At 35.7% G+C, this 25978-nt stretch overlaps 1 protein-coding gene and 1 pseudogene across 10 annotated transcripts in view; both read right to left on the minus strand.

The window, feature by feature from the left end:
• The window catches only part of LOC101215596 (phosphatidylinositol 4-phosphate 5-kinase 8), a 39716-nt gene extending 13964 nt beyond the window's left edge, over positions 1–25752 (minus strand). For 5 of the 10 annotated variants that reach the window (XM_031887915.1, XM_031887914.1, XM_031887913.1 and 2 more), the window contains exons 1-5: positions 25281–25608; positions 19395–19523; positions 18190–19275; positions 17579–17746; positions 7471–7636 (exon numbers count right to left, since the gene is read on the minus strand). In XM_031887915.1, the coding sequence (XP_031743775.1) occupies positions 7471–7636; positions 17579–17746; positions 18190–19275; positions 19395–19411 (1437 nt within the window). In that variant the 5' untranslated portion in view covers positions 19412–19523; positions 25281–25608. The other 5 variants (XM_031887909.1, XM_031887911.1, XM_011659235.2 and 2 more) reach the window with 5 other exon arrangements.
• LOC116404822 lies at positions 19720–19829 on the minus strand (annotated as a pseudogene).
• Positions 25753–25978: the final 226 nt, after the last annotated feature.

Below are 25978 nucleotides of genomic sequence, written 5' to 3' on the forward strand. Positions count from 1 at the left end.
TTTCGAAAAAGCAAGTTGGCCAACGCTCACTTCATTAATTGCCATATTATCTAATGCTGGGATAAAACGTCTCAGCCCTCATCAATTAAATTATTCTCTATAGTTTCAAATGACTTCTCTTTCCTTTCTTAAATGTGACTCCTCATTTTCTTTAACGTGTTCACACTACCTTCCATGGTAATCGGATTGAATTTCACCACTACTTCAAGAGAGGACTTTCTTTCCGGTGCCAGCAAAACTCGCTTCTGTCAAACCCCCTGTTTTAACACTTCGAAAGGATTTTTTTGTGATCGAAGGAGTTTTTTTTTATTGACTTTAGATATTCCAAACTCTCCAAAATGAGAGAATCTTCAACAACACCTCCATCTTTCAAAACCTGGCTTAATCTCTGCAAGTCAAATGGGTATGAGAAATCCCCAAACAATAAACAACCCTTGGTTATCGGAGGAGGATCTCTCATTTCAACATCACCAACGTTTAAGAAAAAGTTCCATCGATTAAAATCTGTTATTTTTATTGTATGACAAGAAAGCACATAGATTTCCTTTTACTTGAAACTTAGCTTCGAAAACCTTTAGGAAGATAAGTATTTCAGCAGCAATACTCAACAAACCTTCGAATGTCCCGTATTACTTCAAATGTCTGATTGCTCCAGTAATCTAGAAATAGATTTTTTATTTTATTCATCCTCCATATCCTTCAATAACCGATGGCCGACAATATTTACTCTTACTCTATCTTTTGAACTTTAAATGAAAAGGACCCCGTTCTTGCCATTCCTCTGCCTTGCCAACGAACACTTCTAATGACCCTTCAGCCAATTTGATCAAGGCATTTTCAGCAAACAATGGTGTGTAAAACCTATGCTCTTATTTCACATGAATAGAAAAAAGTTTTCTTAAATAGAAGAAATACCCAACACAAACTAGGAAAATACAAAATAAGGAAAAAATAAACACACAGATATATCTTTATATATAACGAAAATATTAACAATCAAGGAAAGAATAAACAAAGGAAATAATCAACACCCCCCTGAAGTTGGTTTGAAGATATCATCCATAGCCAGCATGTTAATTAAGTTATTGAATTGCCACTTTCGAAGACCTTTAGTTAACACATCTGCAATTTGTTCGATTGTCGGAAGATAAGGGATGCATATTATTTCTTAAACAATCTTCTCCTTCATAAAGTGTTTATCAGCTTCAATATGCTTCATCCTATCATGAAGGACTGATTGTCGGCAATGGAATTGCTGTCTTGTTATCAAAATAAATGTGCATATGCATTGTCTGAGAGAATCTCAATTCTTCCAATATGGATAAAGATTCCTCGAGTAGTCTTTTATCCATATGCCTTCACAAATACCATGGGCTAATGCCCTAAATTCTTCTTTTGTACTACTTCTTGCAACCATGCTCTGTTTTTACTTCGCCAAGTACCTAGATTTCCTTGAAAGGAGCAATAACCAGAAGCGGATCTTCTATCGGCTGTGCTACCTGCCCAATCAGCATCAGTGTACACTTCGACATTTAGGTGGTCATGCTTTTTAAACAATATGCCTTTTCTTGGAGTACCCTTCAAATATCTTAGGATTCTCTAAATACATCAAAGTGAGCTAGTCTAGGAGCAAGCATGGACTGACTTACCCTACTAACGCAAAAGCAACGTTAGGACGTGTGTGAGAGAGATATATAAGTCTCTTAGAAAGAAAGGGTTTTCTTAAATAGAAGAAATACCAAATACAAAACAAGGAAAATATAAATACAGAAATTGTTAGATGATATATAATTAAATTCGTCTTCACCTACTAACTTAAATTTTTGGGTCAATCGGTGATTTAAGATGGTGTGAAAGCACTTAGGTCCAAGATGTCCTATGTTCAAGCCCCTGCAACGTTATTTCCTCTCCAATTAAAATTGATTTCCACTTGTGGTGACCTCTTCATATATCAAGCCCACAAGTGTGCGGGAGTGTTAAGTGATATAATATTAAATTCGCCTTCATCCATCATCTTAGCTGAATAGTGAACACCCATTTATACCCCACTATTTTCTTATTTTTTAGAAGCTCGACAACTTCCCACGTGTCATTTTCTTTTAGAGCATTCATCGTTTCAATAACTGCTAAGTTCTAATATGGATCATTCAAGGCTTCCTGTATATTCCTGAGCACAAATAGATTTTGTTATCCTAGAGGTGAAAGCTCTATAATCATCAAACGTTCTATTGCACAAAAGGTAGTTTGCAATAGTATTTCGTACACAGACGAATACCTTTCGTATGAGCTATCAGAATGTCAAGATCATACAAGGGATTTTGAGAAGATGAGGACATGAGAATAGAAGGAGGATTACCTTAATTTTTAGCATCATTTGTCAGAGCATCTAATTGGGTTCATGGCACGTCGCCTCTTAGATCTTCATATTTTGATTGAATGCCCTCCTAGTATAAACCTGAAGTTCAAGATGTTGATCAATGAGATCTCTTCAAAGTGTTTCTCCCCCTAAAGTTGAATTTACCATGTTTGGCATTTTGACGCTACTAGTTTTAGGATGGATGATAAAGGGGAGAGAAGATGTATCCTAAACATTACCTTCCAAGTTGGATAGCTCCCCTAAAGAAATTTTTTTTCAAAAAATGATGTTTTCCATAAACACCACATCCATACTTTCAATGTACTTTTTAGTGAGGGGTCAAAACATTTGAATCCCTTTTTATCAAAGGCATACCCGATGAAAATACATTTTAGAGCTCTAGAATCAAGTTTAGAGCAAGGAAAACTAGAAATATGAACATAAGCAATCTACCCGAAGACTGTAATCGGTAAATCAGACCACAAACGAACATTGGGAAAAAAATCCTTCAATTGATTTAACGGTGTTTTAAAATCCAAGATTTTAGAAGGCATTTGATTTATAAGGCAGGCGGCTGTGAGAACTCCATCTACCCACAAATACTTAGTAACATTTATATAAAACATAATAGCACAAGCAACATCAAGTAAATGCCTATTTTTTCGCACGGCAATATCATTTTGCTAGGGAGTACCAGAGGCATTGATTCTCTTGTTGTCTTTCTTAGTGATTGTAAAACACTTAAGTTTCAGAGAAAATCATAATACCTCTAAAGAAATATATATACAAGATAAGATGGTGACCAAAGAAAGAAAGTGCAGAAAAAACTAAAAAAGGAAAATAAAACAAAGATATTCACAATAATAGAATTATAACACTCCCTCTCAAGTTGGAGCATATATATTAATCATGCCCAACTTGTTACATAGATAATCTATACATGTTTCATTCAATGTTTTCGTGAAGATATCTCCTAATTTTTCTCTCTTCACATATCTTGTAGATACCAAACCTTGTTGAATTTTCTCACATACAAAATGAAAATCAACTTCAATATGTTTAGTTCTCTCATAGAACACTGTATTCGATGCAATATGAAGTCCTGCTTGATTATCAAGCCGCAGCCACAATTCTGTTGGTGTGGTGATTTCAAATCCCAACTCAACAAGTTGATATATCCAAATCAATTCACACACAAATTGTGTCATTGCAATATATTTTAATTCCACACTTGAACGTGACACCACATTTTGCTTCTTACTCTCCCAAGAAATCAAATTACCACCAATAAAAGCACAATATCCTGAAGTTGATCTTCTGTCTTCTTTGGATCCTGCCCAATCCGCGTCTTAAAAACATTCAATATTAGCATGTCCAAATCCTTATAAAACATGTTAGGAGCAGCCTTCAAAGATGGATGGTTCCCAATCCTTTAATAGGAGTGGAGGTGCTATTTTGACATCAGGCAAAGAGGAAGACATACATAGGTAATAAGACATTTAGAGATGTTACCTCTCTCTGTGATGGCAGTAATGGGGTAAAAGATGGTGCCTTCAATGACTCTTGGTACTTACGAAACTTAGCAAACTCCTTAGAAGAAATTGTCATTGACTTGTCAGAATCATCAGAAGTAGAAGCAACATTTGCAGATGGCACCCTTTGACCCCTATTCAACAATTTTCTCCACTAGCATTTGGTATGGCCAGGCTTATGACAGTAATAGCAAACATCATCTCCTGAATTTGTTTGTTGGTGATTAGGATAACCTTTGGAGCTATTTGATCCAACCCTTTTATTATCTCTATAGTCATTTGTGTGCCCAATCAAACCACTGCTAGAATCAGATGACATAACTACTTATGGCTTCTCTGTACGAAGTATTCGAGTATAGGCTTCTTTCAATGATGAGATTCTTTTTTTTGAAACGGAGACAAGGACTTCTTTATTAATAAGAACTCAAAGTACAAAAGAGTTATACAAAGAGAGCCATAAAGAAGAAGTAATCAAGAGAGTCCTAGAGAGATCAGGAGGTGCACCCGGACATCTCAACTATTCAATGATGAGATTCTTTAGCTTGACAAAACTTGATCTTTGACCATCTCATATTTAGATGCAAGACCAACTAAGAAACTCATGTTGAGCCATGAGAACTTTTGGATCAGTGCAAATTGGCATCAATGCGTTGAATTTTCACATGTATTTTTTACCTCCATAAAGTCACTCGTAGGGAACTTATCTACTTGATCAGGTTGATATAGGGTCTTACAAGCATCAAACACTCTTAATATTTTCTTTCCTAGAATAAAGAAAATCCAGATATTCCAGTAGTTCTTTGTATTCACAGTGATTTACTAGCTAAACGATTTCATGGTCAATAAAATTCTTGATTTGTAGAAGCATTCTTGAATCATCTCGCCACCAAATCTTTTTGATAGCATTAGTTGGTAGCTCGTCCTTGATGTGTTCATCCATCTCAATGCTTCTAGTACAGCAACAAACATTCAATCCCCATGAATAGTAGTTTGATCCATTCAACTTGTGTTCGGTTAATTATGACATCATAGGAATCATCTCCAACATGACTACTATTTTCATATCAACCATTACCTCAAAAAAACGGACAAAAATAGAGATCAAAATCTAAAGGAGAGATGTGTCGAAGCAAACCCTAATTTACCAAAAAAAGGACTCTTTTTCCTTGAATGAACCACAAACAGTGAGTATATAGCCCAAACAAACACACCACCAAAGAGAGGAAATAACTCTGATGAAACCCACAAAAAAACAACCATAAAAAGGCGGCGCACACACCAGCGCGTGGATCTTGTGGTGGAGGAAGAGGTGGCGTGTGAGGTTCACGCGCTGATCAGATGGCTTCGTAAATTTGGGATTGGTAGATCGACAGCTAGGCTCCTTTTTGAATTGAGCAGTGCCGAAAAAGAACAAACTTCCGACGGTGTGGGCGGCTGACAGCTGACTGACAACAAATAAACCGATTACGGCGACGGTGGGCAAAACTATAAACCAACCCCTCCACAAAACCCTAGATGTAACAAGGGTTCTAAATCCTCAACTCTATTTTTTTCTAACACTTCGATACCATGTAAAACACTTAGGTTTGAGAGAAAATCAGAATACCTTATTGCATTCACTAAAGAAAGATATATACAAGATATAACGGTGACCAAAAAAGGAATGTGCAAAAAAAACCAAAAAAAGGAAAAGATAACAAAGATAATCACAATAATAGAATTATAACACAAGGTTAACTCCTGCTCTACTCTCTTGTGGTGGAGGTAATTGTAATTAACTGACCAAATGAACACATTCTTTGAAGAGTGGATTCATCTTCTTCAACACTTCCGTTATTGATTTCATTGATTAATAGTTCCTCTTCATATGGTACGAATTGAATAACCTGCATGTTAGTCCCATAGATTTTTCTTCTTTCAACGCAAGCTCCTCTTCGACCTTTGTACCTTTCTTATTCAACTCATATTCAATTTATTCTTTCTTTTCTTCTACTCCATTCATTTTTTGCAAAGTTCTACAACCCATTTGGATGAGTTCTTGATCTATTTTAGTGAAAAATGTGATTCTTTATGGTTTCTTGATAAATGTTGAAGATTATAACTGTCTTTCTTGGGTTTTTTTCCAAAATAATATGAATTAACTCACTCTCTTTCGAAAGTTCTCTTGATAGATGTTTTTATTTGAATACTTTTGTTTTCTTGAAAATGTCTCAACTTTCATATTTGTGTTGGAATGATTGATGGGTGTTATGATATATATATATATACATATGTCCTTTATTGTAATTTTACATAGTCTCTAGGGTTTAGTTTATTCTCTTTATAAATATGTAACATTGCTTTGACTCAATGAGAATAAGACATACGTTTCTGAATTCTAGATTACAATGGGTATTCTTTGATGTTAGTGATAATAATTTCTTTTACTCTAAATCATTTTCTAAAGCATCCAACTCCCAATTATTACATCGATTTCTTGAGAAACCGGTTTGATTGGACCGTCGGGCTCGTTGTTGATAATGTCGCCTTGTTATACCGTTCCAAACTACATTAGAATCTTCATCAAGATCGCTAGAATCATTATAATCAAATTTCAAATGTGGAAATAATAGGTTCTTTGAGAAAATCGAGCACAGACGAAATTATTATTTTGGATTCTTCTTCTAAATCACTAGAATCAAAATTCCAACACTGCTTTTGGGAGGAAATTGACTTTTTTTCCTATACCAATCGTTATATTTTTTCTTCACCGTCTTCCTTGATCGATAATAGTCCATTCTTGCAAAATCTTGATAAATCCTTGTTAGATGTGTTGTTCGACAACAAGCACAACTCACAAAGCTCCTTCTTTCGACGTCAAGAAGAGTATCCCAATCTTCCACTAGTGGCAGTCAACGTTGGCCCATACGGCTGCTCTGATACCAAATTGACGTATACCAAGTGAGAGAATTGACTCTATTTGTAATTTAAAAACAAACTAATCTTAATCCTAATTAATAAAAGAAACTTATTCTAATTCGGGTGTGATGAGGGCACTAAAGGAGTGTCATCCTAGTTGAGATGTCTGGGTGCGCCTGCTGATCCTCCCCTCCTATTGCTCTTGTATAACCCTTATGTACATTGAGCTTTGTCTCTCTATTTTCAATATTAATAATAGTGAGACTCATCTTTTTTAAAAAAAAAAAGAAAAAGAAACTAATTCTAATCCTAATTTATAAAAGAAATTAATCGTAATCCTAATTAACAACTAATCTTGAATCCTAATAAAACAAAAAAACTAATCAGTCTTATTAAATTAAGGATTTACCATAATACCCTATTCCTACATCATCATTAATTTTGTTGTAATGCTCCAAGTTCATTTGTGTAGTTTGGTATTTCAATCTATCTTGAGCATTAACCTCTTCTCATTATTTTAACTATTATTTAACGAAATTTTGAGTATTATTTTTTCTCAAAAAAGGAAAATAAAAATCATAATTGACTTTTTTAAGAAACTGCACTGAGGATAGGAAATAGGGTACGGGAATTCACTAACTAATAAAGTCAAGCCAGGGGATCTTTAGTTTAATGCCTTCAAACCTTCAACTCAGATTTCTTCAGAGTCTTGATCACAAATCTATCATCTTGAGAAAGGTAAAAGATACTTCCACTTTTCCCAGGCGATGAGAGTTCTCTTAGGCCATCATCGCCACATATGGACATCATATACTCCGCTGCATCTAGTTTGAACATCTCTCTCAAATTCCTAACATTATGAAAAGCAAAAAAAAGAAAAAAATCATAACAAATAAAGGTTCTAAGTTATGATCATCATTCGAATCAAGAAGAACGTAACCGTACATTATGGAGTGCCAATGAGTATGATAATATAATAATACAAAAGAAATTTGGGAAAATGAAAGATATACAACAACAAAAATCACAGCAATTTACTGATAAAAAAAAAATAAATAAACCAAAATAGAGAGAGATCAAGATATATAAAACGTCCTGGATAATATTTTCACCTGTAGCTCTTCCAACCTTAGATAATCCTTGCAACAGGCCCAACTGAATGTGGACAGCCATGACATCTAACTAAATACCCTAAGAAAATTGAATGACCCTAAATTTCCTGTCCTCTCTTTATCTCTCCTACTAATCTTTTGACCGATGCATGGTTGAATTTCTCTGCTATACTCTCCATACTGAGGAATCTGCAAATCAAGGTTAGCGAGGGGTTGACCCTGAAGCTGGACAAAGTAAAAAGGCCATTCTACCAAAGGAGAATCGATGAGATTGCAGTCTCTCATAAAGGAGCTAAAGAACCATGATGCAGGTAGAAGAATCCCCAGTAGATTTCTCATAGCTCCAACGAGTGACATTAAAGTCGTCTCCAATAATCCATGTGTCAAGACAAAGGGCCAAGAGATCATTCCTGCCATAATTTTGGTTTTTTTTTTTTCTTTTTCTTGGAAAGGAGCCGTCTCTTTTATTAATAGATTAATAATGCGACAAAAGCTCATAGTACAAGAGGATTATACCATCCTTAATAGATTAATAATGCAACAAAAGCTCATAGTACAAGAGGATTATACCATCCCAAGACATGTTAAAGATGGAGAACAATTTTTCCCAACAGTTGGCCGCATATGAGCAAAGAAAAAAAGAGATGAGATGGTTTTTCTTCATGCTGGAAATGAAACAGACAGATAGAGGGAGAAAGACAGCTATTTGGAAATTTTCTCTACAAAACTGTAGACACATTAAATTGACCAACCAACACCAAAACCAGAATACTCACCCTTCTTGGGCTTTTAATTTAATCTCCCATAGAGCCGTGTACAGCACATTATCTAAAGGAGAAGAGGGAGAAATATGAGTAGTTACAGATTTAACCAAGAATAATCCGTTTCTCTCTAGAGACCAAATTCTTTTATCAAATATCTCAAATACCCTTCTGGCTGAAATTAAACCAATCATCTCCTGAAATTCAGCAATCTCTTCTTTCTTTAGTAGTCAATGAAAATTAATAGACCGAGAGTTCAACTTTAGGTCCCAATGTTCAGCAATAGGTCCTTTTGGAAGTGATGCAATTCTGAAGAGTTTTGAAAACCAGTTGTTAAAAGAAGTGTCCCTCCCATGTGTCTAACCAAAATGAGATCCAACTACCATTCCCAAGTTTGAATTTAGCCAAAGCTCCCACTTTCAACCAAGGGTGGAAAATACTAACCCCTGGACTTCTCAAGCTCTTACCATCCTTTCCAGCCGTATGCCAATTAAACATATCCTGTCCAAGAAATCATTGTCTTAAAATAGTCTTCAAGAGAAACTTTAATTTTCACCCACTAATAATGTGCCTTTACTAAAAACAAATTATTAAAGATTTAAATCCAAAGTCTCATTGTCCTTCCAAACCCAAAAGAAAATTTGCCCAAATGGATTCAGAGGCAGGGGATTGGAATTTGGTGCTTGGACAGGAGCAGCAGTGGACTTACCCTTATCTTGAGTGAGGAGTTCTATAGCTCGCTGAATTTCAGCCACTGAAGCCAAGATCCCAACCATTTTGGACTGCACATCCAAAAGCCTGTGTATTTTACTCTTCAAGGGTTGTTCCACATGATTTAAGCGCCAGTTGAAAGATTGAGGAGAGTATTGAGGATGCTTTTCCATCTACAGTAGGGTGTTCAGGTTCTTGATCACCATCAGGCTCTATACCGAGAGTGCTGTGCTACCAATTGATGCAATTTTTCTAAGAGAATTAAAAGTTTGTTGGAGCAATCTTCGAGCAGGAATTTTATTGATATTGAATAATGAAAGAAATGCTAACAAAGCTCCCTATAAATAGACCCAAACGGGAAAGGGTGGTTTCACCCCTAACTAGCTAACTAAACCTAACCTCCGACCCAACGAAGAAGGGTTTTGTCACACCTAAACTAAAATATTACATTGGAAAATGATTAAAAGAAACAAATAAAACACAGCCACTCTGAATTCCCGAAGTAGCCCTACATCAGATAAGAACAACAAACGATCCATTTCTGCTACAAACCACCCTATCATTGCTGGTGATAGGAAAGCTTTAACATCCTTGTTCATGTCTTCTACAAAAAAAATCCATTTCCCTCCTTCCAAACATGAAAGAAAAATAAATAAATATATAAAAAGGTTTTTAACTTTGCAGCTTTTATCTTCCATTTTTTTCTTTTTTTTAAAAAAAGGAAACATCCTCATTTATTTCTTTTTCTTTTAACATGAAACGAGTCTCACTATTATTAATATTGAAAAATAGAGAGACAAAAGCTCAATGTACTCAGAGTTACACAAAGAGCAATGGGGGAGGGAGGATCAGCAGGCACACCCGAACATCTCAACTAGGTTGATACCTCCATAGCACCCTCGTCAAATCCAAGAAGCGAAAATAAAAACCCTTATACTAGGCTCTTATTTTCAATACAAGATCAACAAAAAGCTAAAAGTACAAGGCCAAACATAATAATAATAATAAAAATCTGTCCATACAAAACATAAAACAAAGCAGCAAGCCGAGAACAATTGAAGAATAATCCTCGATTAAGCAGAATATTGGTTGAAGCAGAGGGCTAATTCGGAAGACAATGTTCGAGGACTTCAAAGTGGAGAGGCTATAAAGGCTGGCCAAAAATGTCTTGCTAATGCAATCCAATGCCCAGAGGAACTCAAAGCAGTCTACTGGTCTACAAAATCTTGCCAGCACTTGTAAGAATGTTACCCCAAAAGCTCATACTACGAGAGGATTATACAATGAGCAATCAAACCAAGGATTAGGACATGCACTCAGACATCTCAACTAGGTTAACTATTGACACCCCCTTAACACCCTTAGCACCCTCATCATATCCATACATAATAAAAAGACAAATCAACTAATAACGTCCAATTGCAGGGCTAAGGGGCTAACAACAACCAATACAACTCAAAAAGAACATAAGAAGCAACTTCTAAAAAGACTAGAAATTAAAAATATAGCCAGACAAAGAAAGATCTGAAACTATTAGAACCACCAAAGGCTGTGCGCAAAATCGGAAGCATCAAGGAGGAAAGATAAAGGAGTTTAGCGAGATATCTTTTTTTAACATGAGACAACCTCTTTATTAATATAATAATAATGAGACAAAAGCTCATAGTACAAAAGAATTATACATTGAGCATATGTAACCATGGATCAGGAGGTGCACCTGAACATCTCAACTAGGTTGACACCCCCATAGCACCCTCGTCATATACAAGCTAAAAACCAAAACAAAGGAGTAGTGTCCAAAGGCAAAACAAAAACAAAAGAAGTACAAAGAAATAAAAATACAAATAAAAAGACTAAAAGACTATTCAGACATCCATCAACTCACACTGAGACAAACTCGAGATCCTTGGAGAAGGAACACCACGAGGAGGCTAAAAGGTGATGACTCTATCGAGGTCTTATGCTGAGAAGCTTGCTCGATAAAAAAAAAAAAGAAAAAAAAAACTTTAGGATCTTCCCAAACACAATTCTGACAAAGATGCAAACAATTTGGGGATAAGCAATCAAAACCAGGTTCTTTCAAGAGACACCAGCGGCAGAGCAAAAGTGTATATTGAAGGAGCCAAACCGTGATCAAAATCCATTTTCCAAATTAGATTAACGATTCGACGTAGACTTCTGTAATCCCATAAAATTTTCCAGCTTTAATAAAGAGGAATGAATGAACTCAAACGATTTTCAACAGGAGCCGACGACCACTAACTTCGGTTGATCATAACCCTTTCTTTCCAGGGTGATTAAAGCCCCTTAAGAATCTGAAGCCCACTCACTTCTTCAACCTTCAAGTTTTCTTGAAACTGAAAAACCCAGCAGACTACTTTCTGCTATACATCTAATCAACTTCTTCTTTCACATGGCATAACGTCTGCGGGAAATCGGCTTGCCACACAAAATTACCTCCAAAAGATCAAGTCTCCAAAATAAACTCTGCTAAAGAAATAAGTTCCAGCCAAATACACAATCACTCTATGATAATACAGACCATAATCATTAGTTATCCAGAAATCTTTATACAGATGGTTCATAATTATCAAAATTACAAGAGAACTCTACAAGGATGTGAAGAATCTGAATCAAAACTGAACTTTTTTGGTACTTGTAGCAAAACCATAACCAGGGATGTCAGCTTGATTTGCTTCCTAACTACCAATTTTTCAAAAAAAAAAAAAGAATTAATTAATGAAACTCCTAGCTCCCTTTTATTCCAAAAGTAATTTCGAAGCACTATCAAATCCAAGACTACTTTCAATGCTAAAGATAAAGTTTAAAGAACTCAAAGAAGATAAAGTTTAAATTTAGGATTTCTTCTCTGAATTTCTGGAGAGAAGGTTGTTCTTCTTCTACACCTTCCTCCACAAACAATTCGCGGACATCGCTGATTATGTTCTCCAAAATCTCATAATCTTCAATCTCTTCCCCTGCTTTAATCTCATCTAATTCCTCACTATGACACTTGGGACTGATTCAACATCTGAGTCTTGATTTTCAAGACTGCCACCTTCCTCTGGATTAGCAATCCCATATTGCACCTTACTTGTATTTTGCTCACACTTTTCTAGAGAGTTAAATGTACCTCGCCTGGTATTGCAACTAGTAGCTTGGACTAAAGAGCTGGAAACTTCCAAAAGATCCGAATTTTCTTTAGTGAATAAAGACTTGAAAGAATGATGACCCTGGTAATGCTTCTCTTGAGCCTTGAATGAACAAGCTCCAAAAGTCTCGAAATTAAAAAGAGCAGTCCAAACATTGTTGAAGTAAGTCTTTTTCCTTATAAAATGCTTCAAGAAGGACTTTGGAGGGGAAGAAATCTTTGTAGCTTTGTTAAACTGAGCTGACAAGGGAGGAGAAGAACTTACTTCTTTGTCGACTGACTTGCTGGCGTTGTTGTTATCAATAGGAAAAATACAGCTACTTTTCTTTTTTAATTTTACTTTTAGAGTTGGGTGACCTTTGCTCTTCATTTTTGACTTTTCACATGCCATATTTTCAAAATTAGAAGACGTTGGAAGGAGCCTAGGACCCACTAAATTGATAACACAGCTATCTTCTACACCATTCTCTTTCTTCTTTAATAACAACTTTTCATTTTCTGGCTGAGTAAATGTAGCTCCGGTCTGAACTTTATTATTTTTATCATTGGCCTTCATGGAGATTAAAGTCTTGTTGGCACTCTTATTCATAGAAATAACATTATTATTATCTTTATTACTGCAGATAAGTTACTACTAGTCTCCTACAAGTGATTTTTCAAATGGAATCAAATTAAAAGAAGTCTCCTTTGACGGGAAAACTGAGTTTCGCCTGATTGATGGTTCTGATTTTGAACGGCTCTTGCAATTCTCAGACTTAGCCAGATGTTAAAGGGAAGAATTCCCAGAATCCGACGATGCATTGCAGTTCCAAAGAGATGGTATTGGCCTCTGATGAAGATGTTTGAACAGGCTTTCAGACAACTCATAAGGGTTCCTTTGCGTACTTGGGATGGTGTTCGAAGGAAGGAGATAGTCAAACTTGGAGCTAAATGAACCTTCCTCAAAGCCTTCATCCTTCATAACTTGGCTTAATCTGACAATATCTAAAGGATTAGAGAAATTGTGAGTAAATAAATCAACTTGTACTTTGGTGGGTGGATTGGATACAGAGATATCCCCAAAATTCAAAAAAATGTTTCCTCTTCTTTCATCAGAAATCTAAATGGTTGCCGGAATGAAACCACACAGATTCTCCTTCACTTGAACCTTGGCTTCTAAGACATTAATGAAGTTGATAGTTTCAGCTGCAATATTTTCTAAACATCCAAAATGAGCTCCAATCACTTCAAAAGTTTTATTACACCAACAATCAATTGGTAGATTTTTTTAGTGGTAGATTTTTTTATTGTAATCCACCCTCCATAGCCTTTCAAATATAACCGTCTTCCATGGATGAGATTGTTCCACTTTTCAAACTTTAAATGAAAGATACCAAAAGATTACCATTTGCCTGTATTTTCAACGAACTCCTTCAAAGGACCACGATCCTATTGGAAATTATGTCCTAAAACTCGTGGTTTGTAATCATATTCTATTCAATAAAGTCGTTATTGATACTATAATCTTAAAGCCAATAAACTAAGGTCTCAAGGCCATTATTGTGTAAACTTGATCTTTATGTAGAGACATAAATGTTGATCAAGTTCGAGTATATAGCCTAAATAGTCTATAGTATACGAATACGGTTGGGCACCCTATTCAAGGGACACTATGGATGCAGCCCGCTTTGTAGTTAATACAAACGATGTGATCCTAAATCGTTTATGTAAAGACAGCATCCTATGTAAAGAGTTTACATAAGACTGGAACCATGAAATAGTCACATTTAAGTTATAACACCGTTAACTTTGTAAGACTGACTATTTCGTTTATAGATATCTAATGTAACTTAATCTTAATCCTGAACTAACTATGAACTTCTGTTCACTCGGAATTATCCTTAGATATGCATAGGTGAAGGCAGCTCAATGGCACCGGCCCAATAAGTCTCCCATTTCAGGGGTAAATCGGGTGGATAGCTAAGGACATAGGAGTTCAAGATGAAATTCACTCTTACCCGCTCTAGAGTTAGTAGATAGGTTGTTCCCTTAAGGACTGAATCTAAGTCTTGAAAGTTGATTAACTCGGACTAAAGAGTTTAGCCAGTTAATCTCAGATCGTTGGAGTCCATGATCTGTAGGTCCATTATGTTCCCTCACTAGCTCACAAGGAATCAACTTAGAACATTCTGATGGAATAATTCGAATTGTTTGAATTAGGTAAAAAGAGAAAAACCGACAAATATATTTGATATAGTCATCAGTTATAAGTTTAAGATAGAGTTTCATGTTTAAATGTGATTTAAATAGTAAAAATATGAACATGGATTCATATTAGGACTCGGAATGGATGGAAAAGATCAAAGTTGTAAAAAGTCAAAATGTTGATTTTTTACTTTGAAAAATGAAACTTTAACCGACATTATATTCAAATATGATTTGAATTTTGGAAAAATGAATGCAGATTCATATTCGAGAGATTGAATGTAGTCCAAACGGATAAAGTGGAAAAAAGTCAAAATGTTGACTTTTAACTTTTTAAATATCAAATTACCATATTACCCTTGGAAGCATATTGCATGTAATTAACAAATGGCGTCATGCATGTGAGACATCTACTTGGTGATATGCCAAGTGAGGAGAATGGAAGCTCACTATAGGCAATTTTTGCATGTAGTTTGCTTATAAAAGGAGTGCATTGCAATGTAAAAGAGGATTTTTGGTAATTTTTTATTTTGTGATTTGGAATTGCGAAATTGAAACCAAAACTCTTTTTCTCTCCACAAGTTCATCCTCCTAAATCCATCTCTCTCTGTTTTCTCCACCGTTTGAGTCCCTCAACTTGGTTCTAAGTCTAGAGAATAATGAGTAAACGCTAGTAGTAGTCCCAACTTCGAGAACGTGACGAGATTACGACAATAGAAAACAATCAAATGTGACTTTTTCTTTTAACCCTATCTTTGTTTATATTAGGGTTATTGTGCATGTTGATCACTAAATTTTGTTTAGTTGCAATTAGAGTAAAATCCGATCTTTATTCCACTGCGCATGTCTACCATTTCCATCATATCCAATTCAATCAGAGCATTGTCTGCAAATAATGGATTGATGATAACTTTTGAGTCGAAAAAGAGTTCTAATGCCTCGTTAATTTTTACCCAACTATCAAATTCAAAAAGTTTTGAAACAACCCAAAGATTATCAAAATCTGCTTTGAAGACTACCGGATTCTTAATCACCCAATATTTGCTTGTACTTTGTTTTATGGTATAGAAGAAAGAGATCTTGGGTGTCTCATTTGATTTGATTTTGCTATCTCCACATAGCTTCCTTTCGTACTTCTGTTCGGTTGTTTCATAAAGGTGTTGAACATGGATTGGGTGAAGAACCAGAATTTGTAGTCATGGATGTCCTTGAAGTCTCCCTAACATTTTTTCGAAACTTTTCCACCCTTGTTTATCTTCACCAATGAGGATATGAATAAATGATCTCCCTTCCGTACGCAGTCATGCAGTGCATCTCAGAACCAACCCACTTTTGGATCTGAATTTAGAAGCTTCAACCCTTCCACACTCAACTTTTTATTTCTTATAGAAATAATCTTCTTCAGATTTCTTATTCAAATCCATCTAAGTTGAAGGATTAGGATTGATAAAGTCATAGAAATATTAGCTTCAACATCTTCAATGTGAAAAGTTTTATCTTCATGCCAGATACAGAAAAATAGGTTGTCGATTTTGCAGCTTTTTACTTCCATTTTTGAGAAGGTAAGAATGGTAGCTAGGGTAATGTCAAAGAACAAGATGAGACTAGTAGTGTCTACCGGATAGGGTAATCGGCCGGCAATAAAGTTGAAGGGAAGGAGGAGGAGGAGTAGAAATAAAGAAAGGAGAAGGAGAAAGAAAGTAGGAGAGAGGGAAGAGAGAAGGGGAGAGAGAACTTACCTGAAGGTTTGAGAGAACTTACCCCAAGAGATCCATTTATTGAACTGAGGAATTTCCAAGACATGGATTGAATCAATGAAACTATAGTTTAGCAAGATATCATGCATAGAGAAGTCTTTAAATTGTTTACTTTGGGAGCACCACGAAGAGGCATTCAAACGTGCAAACTCGTATTTATCGGACCAAGAGGAGACTTTATTGCAGCTTTTGACTTTCATTATAGAATATAATCAGAAGGATCAAAGGAAATGGTTGTGATTAGAAGGATAACGAAGTTTTGGAAGGTAAAAAAATAAAGGAAGAAATTGAAGTTGATGAGGGGAATAGTCGAAAGGGGTTCAGGAAAGGAGAGGGGTTTTACAATCTATTGAAACGAGGCGAAGAAAGACCAAAAGAGTAGTTAACCAAGTCTACCTAGGGGGAGTTATGAGTCTTATGACCTCCTATATTTCAGTAGACTAGTCGAGTTGGCCTTCAAATATGGTTTTCATGGGTTGTTAGATTTCTTATCGGCACTGAGGAATTTGGAATTGGCTCTTTCTAACGACTTGCCTCCTAGTGATTGCCCTCATCTCATGGTTCTTTGTTCTCATAGTCTCTGACTAAGTGGCCTTCATTTAAGAGTCATCTTGTTCTGCTGGGTCCTATTTGATTACTTTTGCTTTACTTTTTGGATAAGTCCAAGTCATGGCTTTTATTTATTTATTTATTTATTTTCTTACTTGGTTTCATTGATTTTGAACAATAATCTATTTGCATTTCATCAACGAAAAGTCTTGTTTCCTTCTAAGAAAAAGCTAAATCTTTGACGATCAAAACCACCTAAAAAAGAAACTACAACAAAGGAGAACAAATACGATATTTATAGAAAAAAAAATTATAGAAATCACCATTGAACTGTTTGCATTCTTTCACATTAGAAAATTCGGTGGGCAGTCAAATGAAATTGAAATAATAGTATGTCATCCAAATCCAACACCAGGACGCTAGGAAGTTAGAAAAAGGAGGAAGAATAACATCGTCATGTTATATTGGTATAGTAATCAGGACTATAACAAGAGGTTTAAATGCATAACTTTCTATTGCAATTTTACAAATAGTTAATTGAATGACGTGCAGTAGATCATAAATTACCTGAAGACCATAGGACAATAGTCTTTCCAATGGAAGTTGACAGAATAGTGTGGAGGTGTAAACTGAGAGCCCTTTCTAGGAAAGTACATCACTATTCTAGCCCGTTTTCCAAAATCAGATGCTCGAACTTCACGCATAGGAACTGGCGTAATCTTACCAACAGTATACCTGAAAACTTAAAGTAGAATAATTATCAACCATTATTATTTAATTCATGACATCTTGTTAACAGGCCTAAAAATAAACTCCGGACAACCTACTAAGCATGCTTTTCTAGATTTCAAGATTTCCCATTCTTTTCAATACAAATTAAGATGCCCATCATCAACAAAAGAAAAAACAAGTGTTGTGTTACAGTCACACGGATAACTATTTAAAGGAATGTATGTGACAGTATACATCAAAGTGTTATTTGTGCTACTACTGTAGATTTGTACTAGAATATCAACGGCATTTAGTTTATCAAGGTCTCCTTCAAACTAAACTATTTCTACCTCCACTGCTTAAAAAATTCATATTAGATGCAAATGGAAGGCAGCCTGTGGACCAGAGTAGAGACATACAATGTAACAAATTTAATCTATATTGTCCAAACAAATTAACAGATTTACCTTATACCAAGTTGTAAATTAAGCATTAAATAGTAGCTCCGATGACTTTCGAAGAAGTTAACACATGACACCCTCGCTGCTTCTTTCACAGTAGTTTTCTTTCGTTCCTTACTCCTATCTAATAGTTCTTCATATTCCTTAAGCCTCTCTTGTATCAAAACTCCTTGAATATACTCCCTTTCATAAACCATTCTATGATTATATGGTACATTATTTTGACCTTGAACAGATTTAGAAGCATGGGACATCACACAAGAATCTCCAACGGCTGATGCTTCTCGAGCAGGATCACTGCCCCAATTTACTTCCATCGATGTAGGCCAATTTGATAGTCCTCCAGCACTTGAAATTCCAGTGACAGAAATCTTCTCTGAAAAACTGTGCTTAAGACCATGCTTTGGAGGCTTTTCTTTCTCTAAATTTAGTGAGAGAGTACGAGATACAAAACCTTTTCCATCAAGATCATAACCAATAAAGTTATCCCACTTCTCCAGAGATGGTGGTTTGCTACCAGCTGGATAAAATGTCCCTTTTCCATCCTTGAGGCCCTTACTCCATGATCCAAAGTAATATGCACCATCAGCAAAATGATAGACTCCAGATCCATGTCGAAAACCATTCAACCAAAAGCCAATGAAATGATCACCATTTACCCATTTCATTATCCCTTTACCACACATCTGCCCACCTTTCCAGTTCCCAATATAAGAATTTCCAGAACTCCAGAAGTATCTACCACAACCTTCAGGTATCCCTTCTTTCCAAGAACCATCATAAATGTCTAAATTAGCATATAGCTTTCGTCCAATCCCATGGTGAATATTCATTCTCCAAGCTCCATTATAGATAGACCCATCAGAATAGTAGAAGGTGCCAAAACCATGAAGATAACCACCTGAGATATCACCCTCATATCTTGCTCCCGATGGCCACGTAATCTTTCCCTTACCTGTCATTTTTCCATCTTCCCAATCACCATCATAAATTGTTCCTTCAAACCACATGTACTTCCCCTTACCATGAGGCAAACTATCTTTGAAACTGCCAATATATACATCTCCATTTGAGAGCACATTCTCAGCAAGCCTGAAAGAAATAAATGCTCTTCAAATATGTGGACTGAAAAAACCATGTGTGCAGGTGCATGACAGTGTTGAAAGGTACAGAAGGAGGAGAAAGTTTCACTAGGTTAAAGATGAAATTACCCTTGGATATCTTCCATGACAGGTCAGATTCTCACCGTGACATCCATGACTTCCATCTAGGTTCTTAAAAACAATAGTTTCCCCAATGTTGATCACCCGTACGAGATTATATCATCCACTTGGGCAACTCTGGAATAAATCAACATCATGACAAATGAAGGCAAGAAAGACCTCAAAAATGTAAAATACAGCAATCAGATGATAACAGTTACATTCACTGTCTCAAAGGTTTATTGGGTGCATTTTTAGCAATTTGTTATTTTCCCGGTTTCTTTCTCAATTTTAACAATTTGTTTCTACAAACAGCTTCTTAGCAAATGTTTTCAAATAGTTTTTTTTTTTTACCATTTCTCAATTTGTGCATGTCATCCTTGTGCAGGGCCATGCTAATCTTCTCTGTATGATTCCAATCTCATTGGATGTCCCTAAGGGGACTCAACTAGTTTTATTCTTAAAGACTGTTTTTATATATTGTTTTACCAAAAATGATTTGTACATCAAAAAAAGTTTTTGAATTTCAAGACGAGAAAATTTGTTTTAAACCTGGCTTTCAAACTCAGACCACTAAACTCCACCAATACAGATTCCCCATTTGCCAAGAATAATTTTTAATGCCCAGCACCAATTTGGAGAGAGAGTATCTTAGAAACCAATGTAGTATGGGATGCCTTTGTCCCACATTGGTTAGAATGGGATGATCAATGTGGTAATTAAGTAGCTTAGTTCTCCCACCCCAAAACTGGCTTGTGGGGTGTGGTTCTCCAAGACACTTAGTACCTGACGTAGTAGCTGAATCTTGATGCCAAATCTTGGATCAGAAAAAATGGTCCATAATTTACACGCATTATCCTAGAGTTCTTGATAAAATATGAGAAACAACAATATAACAAATTAGCAGCAATAAAGTCCAAAGAAGAATTCCTCATGTTGAAAATAAGGGGCTTTGTTGATAGTTTATACCTTTGAGGGTATTTTAGTATTTTATTTTACCCTAAGTTTATTTCCTTTTTTGTATTAGGGCTTGTTAAGGCCTATTAAGTTGTCTTCTCTTGTAACTCTCATTGTGTGTGAAAATAATAAAAGTGATACTCTATCGTGGTTTTTTCTCTCTTTTCTAGGGTTTCCCGTGTAAACCTAGTGTTCTCTTTTTTACTGTTGAACACCTCGCATCTACCTTTCTTCAAACATATGCATGCTGCATAAGAAAAGTGAAGAAACTTTTAATCATTTATTTCCTCACTGTGATTTCAGTTCGAAGGGTATAGGAGCACTTTGGTAGTTTGTTCATTTATTTGAGGAATGTATGGTTGTTTCCTTCAGGGAAGGAGGTTTGAAAGAAAAAGCCATTGTGGCTTTGGAGCAATGTGACAAAGGCTACTGCGTGGTTCTTATGGAAGGAAACAAATGCTAGAATTTTGTTCAAATAAGTGTTATTCTTTTGTTTATTTTGTCATCTTGTACAGTTTACAGCCTCTAATAGGAGTAGCTTTCACAAACTTTTTGTAACTACACCATTCACACTATCAACCTAGATTGGGCTGCCCTTTTGTAATCCTTGGTTATGGGAGGAGACATCTTGTTTCTTTGCCCTCTGGGCTGTTTCCTTGTTTGTTTCAGGAATGAAGTCTTTCATCGTTTCTTATCAAAAAATTACAAAAAAAGATATTAAAAAAATTTAAATAGCAGTTTCATAATTTACTAAATGCAACGTATCGCTTGGAGAAAGAGATAATCAAGCACAAGATAAATGTAAAATTTTCTTTCACGCCCGTAACTTAGCATTCTTATTTACTTTAGGAAAATGTGGTAAAAGACCTTGCTTGCTGAAATTTGGTTCAAAAAGAACCAAAGAGTTTTCCATGAACAGTTCTTAACTTGGACGGATCGTTTTGAAGTTGCAAGACTTAATACATCCACCTCGGGCTCTCTTTCCAAGCAATTTTCAAGCTTGTCAACCTCTGTTTAATTTTCTTTCTTTAAAGAAACAAGAACACATCTGTTTAAATTGTAAAGGTTTCATCTTCCTAGATTAGATTCAATTTTCCTCTTTATCTGATTCGTTTAATTAATCTTTATTATGTATCGTCTTATGTTGAACAACGACTCTCTTAATCTTTTCATTATTTCAATATTGGGATATGATGAGGGCGCTAGCCGCTAGGAGTGTGTCAACCCAGTTGAGATATCAAGGTACGCTTGTTGATCCCCACATCTTCTAGTTTATTTGGATTTTATGTCTTATGTCTTATTATATTTTAAGCATTAGTCTCTTTTTATTATATCGATGAAAAGTTTTGTTTCCTTTTCAAAGAACTTAATACTCTTATTTTATTAATCTATTACTTTCAAAATTTGTACATTTTCTTTCATGACAATTAATTTAAATTATGAAACTTACAACCAGCATCCATTGACCAATTAGCTGTGAAATCTCTATTCCAAAGATCACCAAAACCGTAGACTAGAATACATAGATATTTATCTAGAAGATCAATGGTCCCAAGAAGTTGAGCCCTTGGTACAGCTTCTTTGTCAGGAAGGTATGAATAATGCTAGTAGGCTTCAAAGAAGATACCCCTGCATAGTTGCTTGAAAAAAACAAGGTAAGTTCTCTCTCCTCTCTCCTCTCTCCTCTCCCTCTCCCCTTCCCTTCCCCCTTCCCCTTCCCCCACTTCCGACACCACTCATCTATCAGTTTTCCAGCTAGATAACCATCATTGTCGGTTCTCTGACGAGTGTGTTTTCAGACTCCTTTTTTTAATGCTTCAATCATAATCAGATATGGAAGTGGAAAGTTGTAAAATTGATAAGTTATTTTTTGATAACTCGTTTTTCCGCATTTGGTACATATGGATCATTTCAAGTAGAAGATGTAGAAGCCAACATAATACTGTGATTATCAATCCCCCAGCTTATATGTTTTCATGAAGCCATTTCATAATTGAGGCAAAAACTAAAAGATAGATTCTTTTTCAAAAGTGAAAAAGTTGAAAATGGAATTGTTGAAGCTTCTAAATTCATAGCTAAGTTCAGTTGGGAAATGAGATGCGTTGTTTGGCCCTGTACAGGTGGTAAATCCTTCATTCATATTCCCTCAAGTAAAGATAAGCAGGGTTGGGTTTCATTCAGCAAAATGTTAGGAGGCTTCAATTCCAACATGAATACATGACTTGGTACTCATCCCAAATAAGGTCATCAAACAACAGAAAGAATATTGAAGAGCAAACTTTTGAGGTGTTGAAAGATAGTTATGCAGAGACGGCGAAGCCAATGAGTTACAATCATTCCTCTGTTTTAGCACCCAAAAAACAGAGTATGAGCCGTTATTGGATTATCAAAAATCCTGAAGTTTGCAAAATCAATTTCAATAATCTATGGACTGTTACAAAACTGTTTGAGCTTGATGAATGGACAGAAATAGCTAGCACACAAAAATTATACTTTGAATCTGACATTATCAATCCTTAGTCTGTAGAAAGTGCCCTACTCCATTTGGGGTCAAGGTAAGTTGTACGATTTTGTTGAATACCCGGGGAAATAGCAAGTTTGTCGACAATTTCATTTAAAATTTGAAAGGTGGAACAAGCAGTTACATGGTCGTCCAAAAAAGTAGTGAAGGGTTATGGTGGGTGGATATCGATTAGCAGTTCACTTCCCTCTGCCTTGTCGAAGTCTTTTGCTTTCATTCCCATTGCCAATTTTGTGCCCACCGAAATCCCCTTCAGAAAGTTCCAACTTCCAACTCTTCCTCCGCTGCCCTTTCTTCTTCTTCCTTCTCGACCTCGGCCAAATCTAGGTCAAAGGATAAGTCTAAAAAACATCCAAAATTAAGGGTTCTCCCACATCCATTCAAGACTTTTCCAAAGCATGTTGTTAGAAGGAAAAGGGTAAAGGAGGCCTCGAAAAGAAAAAGCTTACAAAGGAAAAATTGATTTTAGAGAACCCTAATTTTTTGGAGGCAAATTGTGCCCTTTTGCAAGTCCCTCCTTAATCAAACAGGTTAGATCCTGAGAGCTATGTTCATCCTCCTTTTAGATACTCTGTTTTCTCTATGCCTAATTAAAAGGTAAATCTTTTTAGAGGTTCTCCTACCCAAAGTCCAATCTCTTCATCGAAAAAGAAGAGTGTAGCAGTTTTTCGACTCTCCTTTTAGTGTGAGCAGCGAGGAAGCCAAACACATGCCAAAGCCAGCAAATAAGGATGACCAGTCGACTAAGAATCCTTTAGAATCTGATGATAACACCCTATTTCAGACAGAGGAATTGTTGAGAAATGTAGAATTGTTTTTTTTAGTACAGAAATTAGACTTGATCTTGTTTTTTCAGCCAATTATTTTTTAAGGCTGTAATAGTGGATCATGAGAGTTTCGACGGATGCTTCTATTATTTTGCTCCCCCTGAAGTTTTTTTGGAATATTCTGGTTCTAGTCACTCACTCAAGATTTAAGGACTGCTTAAGAGGCATAGTTTTTCAACAATCTTCAACTTGAAGCAACATGGTTGTTTGCTCTCCCTTGGTGTTTTCCTCCCATACATTTTGATGTTTGTAGACTGCAATCTTCAGCTGTTTTTGGGCTTCTTCTTGAAAGATTTTTAAGTTTGCTTTGTTCTTAGTTTTGTATTGTTTGCTCATGGTTTCATTTGTGATGTTCAATTCGTTTGTACTTTTGTTTGTAAATGCTCTTTTCGCTCTTAGTATAATTCTCATGTACTTTTGACCATTAATCTCTTTTATTAATACATTTAATAAAAAGGCCATTTCAAAAAAAAAAAAAAGATACCCCTCCATTGATCTAAAGTCCAAGTTGCTGCACTTTGTCTGAGAGGCAGAGAAGGACCAATAACATGAGTTTTTCCATTGTAAAATTTTCTTTATATGATGAACCAAACTTTCATTGAAAGAATACATGGCCATCCTTCAGGCTTCAATTGTGCACAGTCGTAGCTTCAAGATTAGGGCTAAAGTGCTACAGATTGATGGTTTTAAGTCAATCTTGTGGGCACTATGTTATGAAAGAAATCAGAGAAAAGAGTTTAGAATGGGATTAGAAATGGATCTAGCAAAACACCATGTCTCCCCTCCTTTACAGTTCAAGTTTTTTTGTGATTTTTCGTAAACTCCCAGCAGTGAAACGTGTTTCTTGTTACTGAGGGGAAACGGGATATAGAACTCTGCAGAAAATTATCGGAAGTAGAGGAAGATTTAGATTACGTAATAATTCTTCCATTATAGAAAATTTAGACGCTCACAGAAACATGGCCCTGCCTCCAATATAAACAAAAACAACCAATACCAATAGAAAATGGCTTTTCATACAGAAAGAATCAACCTCCTACAAACAGGGAAATCAATAGACCAGAAAATCGAAGCAACTATCTGGCTGATCAAATGAAAAACATTAAATTAATCAGGAACTGAAATAAGGAATATTCAAATTGGTATAACTTAGCTAATCAAATATACCGGGAACAAAGATAGAAAAGGAATCGGCAAGAGTCATTCTTACGAGTCCACTAAACAGAAAAATTCCATAGAACTAATTCAATCTATAACTTGCTCATAAATGAACAAAATTGAAATTAAAAACAGCTCAGGCAATAAACGAAATTACAAACGGATTTGACTTACATCAGAAGAAATAAACTAACGAGGAATCGGCACCAGACATACGAACAGATATCAATTACAAGCTAGACAGAATAGAGAAAAAATGGAGAGAGTAAATAGTGAGAGTGAGAGAGAACCCACAAAAAACCTCGAGACAAAGAGAAAGAACAAGAGAACACCCTTTTCACTAGCTGTCCCCCACTATGAAATTTCGTTGCGTTTAACATAACCTAAGAAAAGAAGGCATCAACATCCATAATAAAAGTTAGCAACTCATACCCACAGTACAGCTCCAATCCAAATTGTCGCCCGACCCTCTCGCACACTATCTCTGTCTATCCAATTTGTGGAAATTGAAAGGCATGCAAAGACAAGAACCTGTAGCAGTCAAAGAAAAGAAGTGAGGAATCTCCAAGAGTACGAAAAAAGACAACAACCGCTTCGATGCGGCAAGGAATCAAACACGTTGCTGAGCAGGGCAAATGGGGATTGGATTGGATTGCTTATGCATGAAGAAGAAGAATCATGGACAATGATCACGTGGATAGTGACAGCATTGATTCAAAGAAGCAGTATAAAAATGGAGGAAGCAGAGCTGTACTGTTCAACGATACCTTTTTCTATTCGTCAGGGCTTTTGAAGTCTCAAGAAAAGCATAAAGGCGAATGCATCACAAAGACTTAGGCACTATAGATGACAACAGCGCTGTCTAGTTATGACCTTTGGAGGTCCATGGGAAAGGCCAAGTTCATGAAAGAAAGAAAGAAAGAGTTACAATATTGCTTTTAATTTTAAGAATTATGGGTGATTTTAATCACTTTTTCTCAATCCAAAATCATTTTTTCTTCTAATGATAATGATGGTGTTTGACTTGAAACCAAATTAACATTATTTCAATTTGATTTTTGAGAATATTCGAAGAAATTAGGGGATATACACTGTGTTTGTCAACTAATTTCCACTCGATCACTTTCAAA

This window comes from Cucumis sativus, chromosome 6, assembly GCF_000004075.3.
Source record: "Cucumis sativus cultivar 9930 chromosome 6, Cucumber_9930_V3, whole genome shotgun sequence".
Lineage (NCBI taxonomy): Eukaryota > Viridiplantae > Streptophyta > Magnoliopsida > Cucurbitales > Cucurbitaceae > Cucumis > Cucumis sativus.